This window comes from Quercus lobata, chromosome 3, assembly GCF_001633185.2.
Source record: "Quercus lobata isolate SW786 chromosome 3, ValleyOak3.0 Primary Assembly, whole genome shotgun sequence".
Lineage (NCBI taxonomy): Eukaryota > Viridiplantae > Streptophyta > Magnoliopsida > Fagales > Fagaceae > Quercus > Quercus lobata.
The window spans coordinates 6,102,009-6,120,177 of NC_044906.1; the positions used below are offsets into that span (position 1 = coordinate 6,102,009).

General features: G+C 33.2%; 1 protein-coding gene across 1 annotated transcript; it reads left to right on the forward strand.

Moving 5' to 3' along the window:
• Positions 1-1,115: 1,115 nt before the first annotated feature.
• LOC115980190 (disease resistance protein RPP5-like) lies at positions 1,116-15,484 on the forward strand. Its single transcript, XM_031102469.1, has 6 exons — positions 1,116-1,609; positions 10,692-11,799; positions 12,281-12,679; positions 13,200-13,482; positions 15,280-15,299; positions 15,356-15,484. The coding sequence occupies exons 1-6, from the start codon at positions 1,116-1,118 to the stop codon at positions 15,482-15,484; spliced, it is 2,433 nt and encodes an 810-aa protein (XP_030958329.1).
• The last annotated feature ends 2,685 nt before the right edge of the window (positions 15,485-18,169 follow it).

Genomic DNA, 18,169 nt, shown 5'->3' on the forward strand with positions numbered 1-18,169 from the left:
AGTTCAAAGAATATTTTGCATCAAAAAAATAAAAAATAAAAAAGTTCAAAGAGTTATTCTCGGTTTCACACAAAAAAATTCAATGATACAGCAATGTAAAATCAAGACTGCATCAAATCTTGCTCAAAAAAAAAAAGATTGCATCAAATCAAAGTCTCCTCTGATTCCACGTCTTGTACGCTTAAATCTTTCAACCATAAAAGGTGGACTTATATTCGTGTCCATGTTAGGAAGCATAAAACTTAATGCACAAGAATAAAGGATCAATGTTTAATTAATTTTTTGCTTTTTAGCCGGCCTACTAATGTACAATAAACCGATGAACATTTCACACATTCCCTTTTCCTTTTTCCTCTTTGTTGTGGTGTGTATAGCAGAATTGATTTTGGGCAACCTCAGGGAAAAAGAGGGGAAATCTGCAGGAAAAATATATCTGAGTGAGTGAGGAATCTCAAGGAAATGGAAAAGTGAGGAATTTTGTAGGAAAAAGAATAACTTTTGAAAACTGAAGGAGTGGCGAAACTTGAAAGACTAAAAATAGTTTCTTTTCTTTTCTTTAAAAATAAAAAAATTAAAAATTAATAATAATAAAAAGCTACTTTTCTAGAAAAGTTAAAAATGTGTGGACCTCTCTAGAGATTTTTTTGAGAAGAACCTCTCTAAAGATTAAAAATATTGTTATTTTTCTTTTCTCCAAAAAAAAAAAAAAAAAAGATTGGTACTTTTCTAGAAAAGTTTAAAACGTGTAACCTCTCTTTGAACTTTGTAGGATTATGGATATCTAAATCTATTGCTATTACTTTGATCTACCATTTATTCTCCAAAAAAAAAAAAAAAAAAAAATGCTTTTGTTAAGGAGCAGCATTCGTTAAGTTGAATTGTTTATAATAAAGGGTCTTAAAAACTATAAAGCATCAATATGTGGCACTTGAAATTTTGAAGAGTTGTATGTCAGTGTCACATCAAAAGCAAGCCCTTCTTCAAAATCTCCACTTGCTTGAATTCACCTTCCTAATTTGTCAGTAACTTTTCTCAGTCATATATTGGCAACCCCTTTCACATCTTCCTTTCTCCTATCAGATTTTTTTCTCATCCATCTACTCATAGAAATCCCAATGGCGCTTGTAACTAGCAGAGGAGCCTCATCTTCCGCTTTCACTCATCAATCCAAGAACTTTGATGTCTTCTTAAGTTTCAAAGGTGAAGATACCCGTCTTGGTTTCACGAGTCACTTGTATAACGCTTTGTGTCAGCAGGGCATTCACACCTTCATCAATAATAATCTCCTAATGGGAGAACAAATTTCTACTGAACTTTTCAAAACTATTGAGAGTTCAATGATTTCAATAATCGTATTCTCTGAAAACTATGCATTCTCTACTCAATGCTTGGATGAACTTGTCAAAATTCTTGAGTGTAAGAAGAATGATCAGTTGGTGCGACCAGTTTTTTACAATGTTGATCCATCAGAAATTCGTAAACAAAAAGGAAAGTTCGGGGAAGCACTTGCTAAACATGAAGAAAAATTTAAGGATGTTGAGAAGGTACAAAGGTGGAGGAATGCTTTATATGAAGTGGCCAATATTTCTGGTTGGCATTACAAGCACAAGTATGTATCTACTGATTACTTTTTGCTTTTAAGAGTTTTAATAGTTTTGGAGTGACCACTAGATTATTGTTAAACAACTACCCGGCCCTAATTATTACTTTGCTTCTTCTTCTTTGTTTCCCCTAAGTTTTGACAAATTATTAAAGTAATTTTTGTTTTTGTCATCATATTTTTCTAAGAAGGTAATTAGTTATAGGATAAAGATAGAAATAAATGAGCTTATTATTAGGTTATCTTATTTATTCTAATCGCAAATGATAGTTTACATGATTGAGGTATTACCAAGGTATTCTATGACATAGACACAATGTTAGTGCTTAGTTGATTCTCTAAGGTCATCTTGAAACTTTCCTTTTACGCGCTTTGAGGGAGGAAAAACATTTACATGCATTGTGAACTAGTTTGAACTCGTGAAAGAATAAAAGCATTACCTAATATTGAGGTATAGAGTTAAATGGATATCATATGATGCACTTTGAAATAATCATGAATTTTTTTTTTCATTATAATTATTGGAGATCACTTTTAACTTTTGAGCAATTAGAGAATAGTGATTGATAATTATCACATTATTTGGGATATTTTGACAGAATAGGCACTGATATTTTTATTCATTATGGAAGAAATATAAAGAACTACTTAGACCGGAATTATATGTATCCAAAGAAGTTTTCGTAATTTAGTAGTTCTTTTACGATACTAGGAAAATCTTATAGACAATCACAAATGGTGGCATTAGTGTTCATGCGCAACAGAAGCCTAGTGGCTTGGTTCACTTTGAGATGAATTTAGAGGACTAAATCTTATAAATGGGGGAAATTATGATACCCGGTGTAGTGGGCCTTTTTGGAAATGTTGGGCTGGGCTGTCTCCTGCGGTATTTGGCCCAAATGTTCTGAGTAAGGGAGTCGGGACCGGTCTAATTGTAACTCATTTTGGTCTGGGTTGTGCACAAACTATGCCCCGTTCGTTAGAGTTTAATCACAGACCCATGGCAGGCAGAATCACTGTGAGTAAGTTATGGCAGGTAGATATAATAAAGATGGTATAAGAAGCACAATCACTACTTTTAGCCACAATAAATGAAAGTGAGCAACAAAAGGCCCTTTGTACACAGAATAAGCTAAAAATAGAGTTAGCAAAATCAAAGTGTTAGTCTGCCACGCCAAGTAATACACGGGGTTGATACCAAGAAGGGAAAAACTGTTCCCTCAACGCGAGTAATCTCAGAGAAGAAATTAATTGATTTGAGAGAACAGACCTAAATGGTCCATGCCCAAATACAAATCTTTTTGCCTTTTATAGAGAGCAAGGCTATTGAGGGAGAGAGGAAATCAACATATTGGTGCATGTCTGCCATTCTAAACTCTCTGCTTTTTCTTTTTCTCTCCTTTCTACTTCTTAGTTTTCCTTTTATTTTGTTTTACTTCCTCCCTTCTCAATGCTTACTTCTAGGTTATGTTTTTCTCTAAAAATTTGTATTACCGTGATTTTTCGAATCCCCCTCCTCAGTGCACAACAAGGGGTCCTTTATAGAGCCTACCGTGACTAATATTTACTGTTTTAGCCATTAACTGCCTTTGTCTAGTGTGGGTGTCCTTGCCGACCATTTACTGGTCGTTAGTGGTTTAGCCACCACCAATTACCTGTGCTGGCTGTGCCGTTCCCCTCTACCAGACAAAGAAGGCTATTTTGTTTTTTTGCTTGTTGTGGCTTTTTCTACCCATTACAATGTGTGTGCTCTCTCTCTCTCTCTCTCTATCCCTTATGGCATGCACCTGGTGGTTCCAACTCATCCTTTCTTCTTTTGGGTGGTATGTCATCCCAACAGGACATTTCCCCCAAAAGAGCCTAAGTAAGAACCTCAGAATAGGTTTTTTACTCTCCCCACCGCCAAACCATGCTCTCTGACCCATGACCCACCACTGCCTATATTGACTGGGCACAGGCTGGTGGTGCCTAGGTCTCACGCGTGCTTCACCTTCTTCGTCTACTGCTCACCCATTTGCCGTGATCTGGAGATTGGTCTGTATGTTCTGTCGTGCATTTTTGGCTTCTTATAGCGTGGGTTGTTTTCCAATCTACCATTCTTTATGACTTGCTTCTTTTGGGGATTGGGCTTTGTTGGATCATGGGTCTTCCTTCCCCCGGCCTATTTTGTGTTCACTCCGTGGCCTGGCTAGTATTTTCCTGCCATACCACTCTGTTATTCCTGCTGTAACGTTGCTTGGCTCAATCTTGTTGGGCTTCTTTGGGCCTGCTGTTTATTTCCCTCCCAGTGACTCAGTGTATTCACTGGGTCTTTCCTCACACTGTTTGCAAGCTCCTGTGTCCCATTTTCCTCTTGGGCATCCTTAGCCCATCTACTTTCCTTGGGCTTCCTCGGCCCTTTTCCAATCCTGCTTTCCCATGGGCCTTTACTAACTCTCTTGGGCTTCCCTGGCCCAATTACTTTATACTTCATCCTTGGGGCTGATGGGTCTTCCATTAGCCCCTTACTTTTTTTGCTTACATTACTTTGGACCTACTGTGGCCTATTCTCGCTTTTCTACATACTATCCATGGGTTTGCTTCTTCTCTATTTCCGAGCCCATTCAGGCCCGTTTGCTTCTTCAGGGCCCACTTTATGAGCCTGTAAGCCATTCATTCCTGCCACTTGGGCTCAATGGATTTTTCTTGCTTGCTAACTTTGTTCTGCCCATGTTGCTGGGCCTTTTCTCTTACTGGGCTTTGTCGAAAATGAGCCTCAACACCCGGTTCCAAAGGAAAAAGACAATAGGACTTTTTCTTTGTAGGAGAAGACTTAGTAATTTTGACACTGGTCTTGTAATTGAGGTGGGAATATTTGACATGACTCACTAATCCAACAAGTTTTTTTATGGGTTAGTGTTTAGTGTAAATGGGTTCATATCAAAATAGATCATCCATTTTTTACATAACTAGTCGCAAACCCGCACATTGTGCATGATAATTTTTTTAGACTTATCTCATAAATAAATAAATATATATATATATATATTATTATTATTATTATTATCTGCATATATTAAGAGGATTCAAAAAGTTAGTTATTGTTTTTTTTCCTGTCAAAAATACTCTTAAATTAATTAACCAACAACTTAAAAATGGGGTTAAAATAGTAAATTGACAAAAATAATAAATTCCTACTTTTACATTGAAATACCTTCTTACTTCTAATAAACTCTTACTTTTACGTTGATTTAAATTCCTACTTCTACTCACTAATTTCCTACAAAATAGGATTACTCCTTTGTTAGTTTTAAAACTCCTCCAATTTACAAAACCCACCCCACATATTCATTTTTTTTTTAACTTCATCACAATGTATTTGTTTCTTCTGTCTTCCTTTTTTTTTTTCAATTTTTTTTTTAATTTCATTACACCCTTAATTTTTTTTTTTTTTTTTGGATTAGAAAAGGTAGAAATCCCAAATTATAATAAATGCAAATTATTAATCTTTACCCAAAAAATAGAAGAGCCTCTAAGCACGCGCATGAGCGCGTGCTCAAAAGCTAGTTACTATTATTGTTGTTGTTGTTGTTGTTGTTGTTGTTGTTTTACTATTGTCTATTTAACTTATGTAAAATTCTTATATGATAAAATTATCCAAATCACGTTATGTAATAAAATAATATTATATTCTTTATAATGCAATAGGATAACATTTAACAATCAGAGAGAAAAAAAATAAAATAAATAAATAAATTGCATCAATTCAAAGTAGAGTTATTAAAAATACAAAAAAAATTAATAACCTAAAGTAGAGATGAAAGAAAAATAAAAGAAATCCACCAAAAATTGAGAGAGAGAGAATAACCTTTTTTTGTGAGGGAAAATTATGCATAGAAATAAAGAATAGAAAAGATAATGAAAATTTTATAACAAGAGGATAAGAATAAGAAGAAACAAAATAAATGAAGATAAAGAGAAAGAAGAAGAGTGATATTAAGGTAGAAAGTAGTGGGGAGATGAATATGTGAAACGAATGAGAAATGTTGGAGAAAGTATAAATGTTAAAAAAATGAGTGTGATTTTATAAGGAATTTTTTATTTATTTGTATTTAATTAAAACATTATATGTTTAATTTTTAAAAATTAAAAAAATGAGAGAAAATATTAATAATTTAATGATATGGAGGATATGACTGAATTTAAATGGTCAATTGTTGTAGTGCTATTGATTTTAGCTTGAATATATATATATAGATTGCAACATGAAAAATGATAAACCCTATCCATATAACTAAATTAAAGTTGCTTTATGATGTTGAGTTAACAAAACGAATTGGTGGTTATACAAGAAAGCTAAGCTTTTTTTTTTTTTTTTGAAAGAATAAACCTAAAAGCTAAACATGAATTGTCTTGTTTTGTTGCTTGTCATTTGGGTGAGATTGAAGCCTCGCATGAATTAATGGACCATCATTAGACCTATCAACCATTATAGCTCTAAAGAATACCAAAAACAAAAACTTAGCATAAATCAATACTTACCCTTTGCAAGTCAAGAGGCTACACATTCAATCTAACGTACATCATTACCCAACAATGTTTCAACTCACCACACAGCAAAGTAATCATGCAAATGAACTTTGAAATATTCATTTGGTGTTATGATCGATGGTATGTAGCTTTTAGGAAAAAATATGTAATAGTGGTAAATTAAACAACACTATTCAACTACTCAGATTTATCATGATATGAGGAGAACATGAGTGCATTATGGACCCCTTTGTTCCTTATGGCCCATACAAAATTTAATCTATTGGAATTAAGAAGAAATAGATTTCTAAATATATAAATAGAATAATTTTTGTTAGAAGTCAATCACTACACATGGGGAGAGAAAAAACAAATCAAATGAAAAGGTAAGGTATCAAGTCTAAAAGGAATTTTATAGAACAAATGTCATGTTGTACAAAAATAACATATATAGAACAACTAAATAGGTGAATTCAAAGCAACTCAAACTAAGAATTTAAAGAAAAACACATATAATAAAATTAACAATTAAAGAGAGAAAAAAACTTAAATCACAAAACTAAATCGCATCAGCTCAATATAAAGTTCTAAAGAACACAACAATTTATCAACCTAAAGCAAAGATGAAAAGAAAAAAAAAAAATCCACCGAAAAATTGAGAGAGAGAACCATTTTTTGTGAGGGAAAAGTATGTAAAGAATGGAAGAGAGAATGAAAAATTTATAGTAAGAGGTTGTGAATAAGAAAGGACAAAAAAAAGGAAGATGAAGGGAAAGATGAAGAGTGATATTAAGGTAGAGGGTAGTGGGTAGTGGGTAGTGGGGAGATGAAAAAGTAAGAGATAGAGAAATGTTGGAGAAAGTGTAAATATTTTATTAAAAAAAAAAGAGTAAATGTTAAAAAAAAATTATAGGTAAATTGGAAAGAAAAATGATAATGACGTGGATGCTGATGTGGCTCAACTGGAGCGTAACAACAATAAATGCTACACTTCAGTTTTTAGATATATATAGATTAATAAATGAGTCTATTCTATGTTGACTTGCTTTTTTTTTTTTTTTTTTAGATAATTACAACATGCTGCTAACCCCGCGACTTGAACCCTTTCCCCCTAGACCCCTAAGCACTTTGTGCATGGGGAGGTGTCAATTCAGCTACAAGGCCTTTGGCCTATGTTAACTTGTTTGACCCACAATGATGATGTAGGTTATAACTTGTGTTGGTTAAACCAAAGATTCAACCAAAGAAAAAAATGATAGTCTTAGGATGCTACTCAATAGGGGGAGCAGAAGTAACTTACATATGCCACTCAATTCGACCAAGCCACTCTTGATTGTGAGGAGGATTTACTCAATTCCAAAGCAACACAAACTTGCAAATAATTTTCTTAATCAAAAGACACTTGTTGCACATACAAAATGACAAGACTCCATAAATAATTTTGACTGAATAATTTTTAGAAAATGACGATTAGACACATACACAAAATGACACATGTTGCATTCATGGTTGCCACACAACCTATTACCTATCCCTATACTCTGGCATCACACAGTCAACTCAAAATGACTAGATTCATTATTTATGTCAAAACAAGTTCCATTTTGACATAGACCCATTTAACCTATAAAAATAAATGTCATTTTTATCCAGTATAAGTTTAAATTTTAAATATACAATTGAGTAATTAAAATAATCTTAATTCTTATATTGATAAATTCTTCATTGAAATTCAAAAACCCCTAACCTTTTTGCCTAAAATATAGTTTATATGCTTACAAATATAAAAATATGTTAGTCAGTTTAAGTTAGGGGTGGCAAAATTGGACACGACTTGCGAACTTGACATGAAATTAGTAGTTATGGGTTGAGGCTTAATAAGTTCGTGTCATATTCGGGTTGACACGATAGACTCGTTTGATAAACGGGCTGAGTTAGTGTTCAATCGATGGAACCTATTTGACTCATCTGACCTATTTAATTAAATGAAATTTTACCAATATACCCTTCAAACCCTAGGTATATAAACTTATTAGTTGCTATGGTTGATTTTCTTTAACATATTGTGATTGATTATTTGTAATATTGAGATATGTTTTAGTTTTAAATGATTATTTGTGATGCAGTTACTCATTAATTCTTTTATATTAAATTTTTTTTTTTTTCATAAATTTTTTTCTTCATTTTGATAAAATCAAATAAACAAGTCGACACAACTGACCCATTTAATAAATGGGTAATGTTAGGGTTGAGGAATCTTAACCCGTTTAAGAAACATATTGGGTTAGTATTAACTCATATAGTCGGATATGCATGAGTTAACATGACACGAACCCGACATGTGAACACGAATTGCCACCCCTAATTTGAGTCATATTCTTTAAATGGGTTGAAATGGGCTGTGTCTATGTCAACTCAACACAAATTATTTATTAAGCATGCTACGTAAATTGTGTGGTCTCAACTCATTTAATAAACAAGTTATATTATATTTAGCAACTTTGACGAGATTATTAAATGTGTCGTGTTAGAGTTAACTCATATTGTAATATAATACCTCCACTTTGACATGATCCACCAACACAAATTGCCACTCCTATGTTATAATATTTAAACCCTAGGTTAGGGAACCTATCCCCCCCCCCCCCCCCTTAGAGCAATCGCACCAATCCGTGCAAAATAGAAAAAGTTGCAAATTTTACACATTCTTGCTCAAAAACTACCCATCTGTCTAAAACACTGTTTATATGCAAAATTGCTACAGTAACCGTGCATATATGCACGGTTACTATAGCTTTCTATATGATTTTTTTTTCTCTCTCCTCTCCCTTGCCTTGTCAAACTCTCTCTCACCCACTCTTCAACGCCAAGAAGAAGAAGAAGAAGAAGAAGCCAAAGCCAACCACCAACATCCATCCACCATTACAACTAACCAACCACCACCACCACAACCAACCCATTACAACATCAATTTAATCCAAACACAATCAACTCACAAACCCAAATTAAAATCAACTCAAAGCAAAATCAACTCAAAATAAAACACAATAGAAAACTCATTTGGCAAAATACAAATCAACCCAAAACCCAAGCTTGCCGCCGCCATGAGAGAGAGAGTGTGTGAATGTATTGAGCCATGGAAGCTTGGTAGAGAGATTTTTTTTCAGATTTGAAGAGAGCACCAATTTGATAGAGAAAGAGAGGGGGAGAAAGGGAAAGAATTTTTTTTTTAGAAATGAAAAAGAAGAAGAAGAAAGAAAGAAAGAATAGCAAAAGAAAAAGAAAAAGAAGAAATAAAGAAGATGCTAAAGAAGAAAAATCGTAGAAGAAGAAAGAAGGAGAAGAAGAAAGTAGAAAGAAGAAGGAGAAAAAGAAAGAGAGAGTGTGTTCAGAGAAGTGGTGTTTGGTAAGGTGGTCGGGCCGTGTGTGTGTAAGGGAAGTAATAAAAAAATGTGAAAAAGAATTATTTTAATAAAAGATGGTGTATTATAGATAATCTGATGCGGGTGTTTTTGCAAATTGATTGTGTAAAATAGAAAAAATAAGCTTTTAGTGTAAAACAAAAGGAAACTTTTACACTTACTAATGCGGTTGCTCTTAGAGTCATAAGTTGTTTCCGCCTCTTAGACATCCCAAAGAGGAAAGTACCCAAAGACTTTGAGAGAAGAGGCTATCAATTCTCAAGCTAAGTTTCCAAAAAAATTTCTTTTTGCTATTGATCTATTGTTTTGGAATAGTGATTGCCTAGGAGGTTAGTTATATATATATATATATATATATATATATATATATATCTTTGGCATGTTTTCATGTGAAATACGGATGGTAGATCTAGACATATAGGTCATGATTTATGAATGTTTCTTTGTGAATTGTGCCTGAATAATAGAATTTTGATAGTTCTTACCATTAGGAATTGATATTAGTAGTTAAGGGAATTCAAGAATGGTTTTATATCATTGAGAAGACCTTAGAGTAATCAAATACAGTATTTTGGATACTCTTTCAGCAATTTCATGCATCGATGTATGATTGAGTTTTTGGTTAAGTTTGGAGAATGCTAGAAGTTTGAAAGGAGTTTTTGAGTAGGTACTATTTGAGATTTATGACATTTTCCCTTACTAGTATGAAATTGTTAGAAATAAATGTCTTATTTATGAAAAATTATTATATTTCTTGTAAAATTTTAATATTTTATGCACTTGAGATTTTGGATTTTTCTTTTTGTTGTTACTTTGGAGATTATTCGAGCAATTGAATTTAGTTTGATGTGATAGTTCTTTGAGGATAGTTACTACTCTATCAAAAGGCGTTGAATGCCTCTATAGTGACAACTTTATAAGTGTGGCTACTTTCACGTACCTAGTCCACTCATTAGGTTAGAGTGTGACAACAAAATTGCTAAGTGCCCAAAAAACATCCTAATAAAATTATAGTTATTCAATTTATGAGTTACATGTCCCTTACTTTAATTAGTGATACTTTAGTTATAATGTACAAACTAAACATCTTGAATTTAGTTTACACTCTTATTTCCTGTTTATAATCTAACTCATTGTTGTTAATTTTCAATGAATTGCAGTTGTACTGAATTCGAATTTATCCAAGGAATTGTCGAAGAGGTATCAAATTCAAAATTATATCGTATGCCATTATTTGTTGCTAAATATCCAGTGGGAATAAATTCTCGAGCAGAGGCCATAGAATTACTTTTAGATATAGAATCAATTGATGTTCACATGGTAGGGATCTATGGCCTTGGTGGAGTTGGTAAAACCACAATCGCAAAAGCTATTTATAATAGGATTTTTTATCTCTTTGATGGAAGAAGCTTTCTAGAGAACATTAGAGAGAAGTCAAAGACAGATGAAGGCATAATCCAACTGCAAGAGACACTTCTTTTTGATATCTTAGGGAATAAGAATTTGAAGGTGGGCAGCATATCTAGAGGAATCAACATGATAAATGAAAGTCTTTGTGGCAAAAGGGTTCTTGTAATTCTTGATGGTGTGGATGAATTAGACCAAATAGAAAACTTGCTTGGAAGATGTGATTGGTTTGCTTCTGGAAGTAGAATTATTATAACAACAAGAGATAGACACTTGCTAGATACTTTTGGAAATGGTCTTTCAACCTATGAGGTAAAGGGCTTAAATGAACATGAAGCTTTTGAACTCTTTAATCAATATGCTTTCAAGAGAAACGAACCCAAGGAAGATTATTTGGAACTTGCAAACCAAGTAATACGTAATGCCAAAGGCCTTCCATTAGCTTTAACAATAATGGGTGCTGATTTGCATGGAAGAAAAATACCCGAATGGAAAAATTCATTATATAAGTATGAAAATTTTCCAAATAAAGATATTCAAAAAATATTGAAAATAAGTTATGAAGGACTAGACGAAACTGAAATGGATATTTTCCTCGATATTGCGTGTTTCTTCAATGGACATTACATGGATTATGTTGTGGATATACTGGAAACCTGTGATTTATACCCAGTATCTGGTATTCCAAAACTTATTGATAAGTGTCTTTTGACTATTGATCAATACAATAAATTGTCGATGCACGACTTGCTACAACAAATGGGTAGGGAAATTGTTCGACAAGAATCACCACGGAAGCCCAAAAAACGTAGCAGGCTATGGTTTTATAAGGATGGTCTTGACCTACTAATTGAAAATGAGGTATTATCTGTTTTGATTCACTTTCTCCATTTTCTTCACATGGTAGATGTAGTCAATTTCTTCTCCATATTTTTCCTTTTAATAATTTTTTTCTTTTTAATTCTATTGTGTAATGTGATTCACTTGTTGCTTTGTCCAACTAGGGGTCAGATAAAATTCAAGGCATAATGTTGTGCTCACCTAAACCAATGAAGGTGTAGTTAAAGAAGCAATTTCTTAAGATGAAAAATCTCAAATTACTTATAATTCGTAATCTACATAGCTCTGGACACCTTGAATATCTTCCCAATGAATTAAGATTTCTTGATTGGCCTGGATATCCATTTTCTTCATTGCCAACCAATTTTTGTCCTAAGAAATTGGTTGCACTCAACATGTCTGGCAGTCGATTAGAGAAAAAATTCAAGCAGGTATTTTTATTAATAATATTTATAAATTATTACTTTTTAAAACTATATTCTAATTTTTTTTTCTTCTACAGATATTTTCGTCCGAAACCTTGAAATATGTGAATTTCAGTTGGTGTAAATACATTAGGAAATTACCTGACTTATCAAAGGCCCCAAACATAAAAGAATTGGATCTTAGGTATTGTACGAATTTAATTGAGGTTCATGACTCTGTCGGGCATCTTGAAAAGCTTGAAGTATGGGAACTCAGCAATTGCACTAAACTTCGAATTCTTCCAAGTTGTCTCATGATGAAATCTCTTGCATCTTTGACTCTTACTGGCTGCTCAAGCCTTAAGAAGTTCCCGGATATTTCTCAAGAAATGAAATGTTTAGGCAAGTTAGCATTGCACTCAAGTGGTATTTGTGAATTTCCTTCATCATTTGGGAATCTCATTGGACTTAAGAGCTTACTCCTCGGAAACCATTTGGTACATCTTCCAAGTAGCATTTATAAATTACAACATATTGAGAGGCTCTCTCTTTATGGAGATGTCATATTTCCAAAGGACCTCGAGAATGAATACTTCCCAAATATGTTTTTCCGAGCTTGAATTATCTATCTCTTAATTTCTTTAAGATTCCCTCGGAAATAGATTTTATATTGACTTCTTTTTGCCCCTTCTCATTGGAAAGTTTATAAATCACCGATAGCAATGTTATTACCCTTCCAAAATTCTTTGGCAAATTTGAGAGATTGCATATGCTTTTCATTGAAAGGTGCAATGAACTTCAGGAAATTCCAAGGCTTCCACAAAGTATAATAAAAGTACTTACATCAAACTGCTACTCGCTGAATTCACAATCATCAAGCAATTTATTCCTTCAGGTTTCTCTCTCTCCCTCTCTGTCTCTCTCTTAAAGTTATCAAGAAACCAATGTTGTTACCTTCACAAATACATGACTAGATTTGCTAAGTTGTAATTCCTTGAATTTGCTAATTCAATGCAGTTTGGAGAAATTTTAGGACTTCCACCAAATATATCATGTTTAGGTGTCAGAAGCGACATATCAATGGATCCACAGTTATCTAGAAGAATATCCCAAGGAGATGATGAATATGAAATTATACTACCTGGACATGACATTCCAAATTGGTTCAACCATCAAAGTGTCGAAAAATCCATATCATTCTGGATTGGTCCAGAATTTCCCACATTTGGTCTATGTCTTGCTTTTGGAATGGAGGATGATTATAGTGATTATTGTTATCGTGTTGACATTTCCATCAATGGTAGTAGACGAACATTCAAAAGAGGAATCTTATTCAAAAATAGCTTTGACCATCTTTGGTTTTTCTGTAGACCTCAAAGCTCATTGCAGAAGCAATTTCAAGACTTGAAGCTAGGCTATCGAAACCAAGTTGAGCTGTCTTGTGAAATATTTTTCCCACCTTTTGCACCCAAAAAATCTACTCCTTTTGTTAAAAGGATGGGAGTCCATGTAGAATGCAGGTGTTCTCCTCCTCCTCCTCCTCCTCAGAATTCTAGTATCTTCCATGACAACTATGAAGAGGTCCAACCTAGAGGCCGCCGAATTTCAAAGAGAATTGTGCACCAACAGCTCAAACTGTCTCATCTCCAAGGTCCAAGTTTCATCCTACGCAGACTATTGTGCCATACTCTGTGCCCAACTCGGAGTACTTCTCGTCAACTATTACTAAAAGCACGAAAACTCAGCAACAATAATCGCAAGAGAAAGAGGGCTTTAGTAGCAAGGAGCTGCATATGTTTGTGTGGAGCTCAAGCCAGTTGCCAGTGTCCAAAGGAGGTGTGTTGCACATATTCAGCAGGATTGGCTTCAGTGTGTTCAATGAATTTGGACAGTCCAACCAGGGATATCAGAACAGCTTGATCAAAATTTGAATGAGGAAATATGTCAAGGTACTTCTGCATCGTTTTGTTCAATTTTTTTTGTGTGTCTAATGTAAAGGTATGTCTCCTGTAGTTGTATTATTTCATTTGCATATTCAGATGTCTTTGTCACTTCTCTATCTCTCCCCTAATCTCTAAATGACAAAGTTTAGCTACAATATTGGTTGTAGCCTAAAACTACAACCTTACTCAATATCATTAACATTACTACATATTTCAAAAATCTAACCGCTAGATTGCATGTTCTTTACGCTCTTAATACACGTGTCAAATTTTGTGTCAATCGGATATTATTTACTATATGATCTATAAGATTATATTTTATGTATAATATTAAACTACAAAAACTTGCAATTTAAACAAGTTATTGATAATATAACTATTAATCTTTAATTTTCTAGAAATTTTGCAAGCATGGAGAATATAAGAAGAAAATGTGACCCAATGGTGGATTTGTAAAAATTCACCTCCAAGAAAAAGATATTGAGTAAGGTTGTAGCCTTAAGATACAACCAATTTTATAGCTAAACTTTGTCCATCTCTAAATATGATGTGTACCCAATTTTTTATTGGTTGCTTCAAGGAACCAAAACCTTTTAATTGATATATGGACTACTTCAAGGGAGTCCAAACTCCAAACCTGCTTTATTATTCAACATAAAGCCATATAAATGGTGACTTTATAAGATAAAGATTACATTTAAATTCAAAATAAATCTAATCCAACAAGCTATTAATAAAACTAATCCTAATCCAAACTAATCTAATTGATCCTAATCTAAACTAAAACAGGCACATAATCAAATATGGAAGGGCATTAATGCAAAGGAAAAGCAGAATGAAAGAAAGTCATCATTTGATTTGTTGCAATATGCCTTGCCTGTGAAATCTTGCTAACAAAAAAGGAACATAGTAACAGAAAAAGTGTCTTGTGCCAGTCTCAAGAGGAACACCTGGATCATTTATTCCTCACATGTCTATCTACAAAAGTAATGTGGCTAGGTTCAAGTATCAATCTCAGATCAGATATTTTGCAGCCTAGTTCTATCCATCACTGGCTTGAACATTGGCTGCAGAACATAAAGGCAGTATAAAAACCTCAACCCCAGCTTTGACAGCACCATTGCTATGACTCTGTGGACAATATGGAAATGCAGAAACCAACCCCTATTTGAAGGTAAGGTACCAAACCCTCATGAAATACTAAATGGCTTGTAACATTTTGATTGACAGGTACAGCAGAGAGCCTACATCAACAGGGAAGACAGGAATCACTTAGTGACTCAATACCAATCTGAAATGACCATTGACCAAGAAGATCCAGCAAGACCAGCAGATTCTTCTACTGACAAAAGGCCATAGCAGGAAAAAGCTGGAACGAGGAGGAATAGCATACTTAGCATAATACAGGGAGGACAAAGAGGTGTTTACTTTAAAGGGTGTCATTCCAGTAAAGACCCAAATCCAAAGCACTCAACAATGCTGGCTGCCAGGGAAGCTATTCACCAAGCAAAAGCTCAAGGTTTCACTAGTATGATAATCCTGACCAAGGACAAGCAGGTAAGTGAAATAATAGCAGGAAAACCAACTGGTGAACTGGAAAGATTCAATACTATCGGAAGACATGAAACAATGGAACTCTGTAGGCTTATACACAATAAGTTTTTTGGTTAATGAATTGATCCTAGCAACAGCTAAAGCTGGGCTGATCGGGCCTCTGTATTTTGTAGACCATTAGTATTTGGAGCCCTAGTATGGTCCAGATTTCCTTTTGTGCTATTGGAGAAAAAAATTTCTAGGGACACGCCTATTTCACCTCCAAATCCACAGCATACTCTAGTGTCAGCTTGTGATTGCTACACCCAAATGTATATTTTCACCAAGTATTAGTGTCGTTCCCATGTGTAAGAGTTGTAATCTAACCACAAATTGACATCCAAACATGTCACGAAAATGAGTATGAATTTAGGTTCCAGTACGCAGGATATAAAGTGGGAGATGCGTATTAGTATTTTCAATTTTGAGTTAATGAATCATGAGTTGTATTAGTACACATCTCTCACTTTATATTTAAGCCTAAGAATGCCCTACTTGCTATTTATTTCAACATCATAAAGAACCAAGTTACATTTTCTTCAATAACCCAGGTCCAATATTTTTTTTTTTTCTTTTTTCTTTTTGAGAAACGTCTAATCTTACCCATCCACCCTTGTGCCTGTAATCTCTTTCATATATAAATGATTAAAAATAAAATGTACCTTATTTTTTACTTTCTAAGAATATGAGTTACATAATTTATTTTAGAGGACAATGTGTCAATAACCACATAACTTGGAAATTTCATTCAGAGGGCACAAATCTTAAAAAAAAAAGACCTAGTCAACATCTAAATATTCGTCACCCCCTTTCGGCAACAAATACTAATTAGTTTAATTATTACTTACTCATTTGAAAACAAGTTAATTAATTATATTTATCAAAAAATTATATTAATAAATTATAGTTATTAATTATAATTTTTTCAATCATTTTATAAAATAGAACAGCATGGCTTAGTTGCTTTCCTGTTATATTTATCTATTTTATTTTTTTATGCTATTTCTATCATGTTTTTGTACATTTAAGGAGTATCATGGATTGGATATCAAAAAAAAAAAAAAAAAAAGGAGTATCATGGATTGAAGAGTAACATATCATAGCCAAATTGATTGAAGTGGACCAAATTAGACTGAACTAGACTGAAATGGACTAAGGTGAACCAAATGGACCAAAATGCTATACTAATATGGCTCAATAAGAGCGTAGCAACAATAAATGTTACACTTCAACTTTTAGATATTATATAGATTCATAAATGAGTTACATATTGTAAAAAATCATCTTCACAAGTGTGTGGAGATTTGTAAGATGTATAACAATGGTCAAGCTTGTTTTATTTTAGAGGGTAGAGTGTCAATAACCTCTTAACTTGGAAATTTCATTGCGAGGGCACAAATCTTTTGAAAAAACGACCTAGTCAGCATTTAAATATTTGTGTAAGCTCCAATTAACTTAACTCGTAAAGTCTACTATAGTCAAATAAGAGATCTGGTGTTCGATATCCGCCTACATCAAAACTAATTAATGTCTTGGTTTGATAATAAAAAACAATTATCAGGAGCAGATTTCATTAGTTAAAACTATCTCTAAAAAGAAACTTTTATATATATATATATATATATATATAAAACACACACACAGCAACTATTTGGCCACAAATACTGATTAGTAATGATTACTTACTCATTTGAAAGCAGGTTAATTCATTATATTTATAATTATTATTTATAAAAATATATATATTAATTAATTATCTGATGTATAATTTTGAGTACCTCTAGCAGTTGGATTTATCACAACTTTTTGGTACCTATCAAAGAGTTTGAAATTTGTCGAAGTTCTTTAAAATTCCTTCACTATATTATTGTAAGACATAAAAGAAGGTTGCTACGAAATTTAAGAAAATTATCAGGTTTATTTTAGGAGTGCATTTGGAAACAGCATATTTGCATAGTGTTTATAAAATGATATAGTTTTTGATAACTTTTACCATATTAAATGTGTAATAAAAGAAAAAACCTAAAAGCGAATTCATTTCAAAATAATATCTAAAAGTTAGATTATTTGGCCAAAAAAAAAAACAGAGGCAAAAAACAAATAAGTTGGGGCCAAAACACACTCCAAATAAACATTCTTTGGTACAAGGAAAACTTTTGGACCATTTGTTGATGCTAATGGCTGCCGTTGTCCATAGTTTAGAGGATAAAGAAAAACAAAGGATTTTTTTAAAAAAATGGTAAATATAAACACAGTAGGGAAACTTCTAATAATGACTAGTTTGAAAAGCCAACCAAGGCATGTTCAGATGAGCATGAAGGTACAGGCAAGTGACTGCAATTAATAATGGTATATATGTGACAAACGAGTTAATACATAGATATTTTCATATTACAAGTGGACAAGGATAATTCTGATATAAATCATAAAAAAATTAGGTAGTCAATGCAA

Coding starts and splice junctions, on each gene's coding strand:
- LOC115980190 (XM_031102469.1), top strand. CDS start 1,116: ATGGCGCTTGTAACTAGCAGAGGAGCCTCATCTTCCGCTTTCACTCAT. Junction 1,610..10,691: donor GGTTGGCATTACAAGCACAA/GTATGTATCTAC, acceptor AATGAATTGCAG/TTGTACTGAATTCGAATTTA. Junction 11,800..12,280: donor ACCTACTAATTGAAAATGAG/GTATTATCTGTT, acceptor TTTCTTCTACAG/ATATTTTCGTCCGAAACCTT.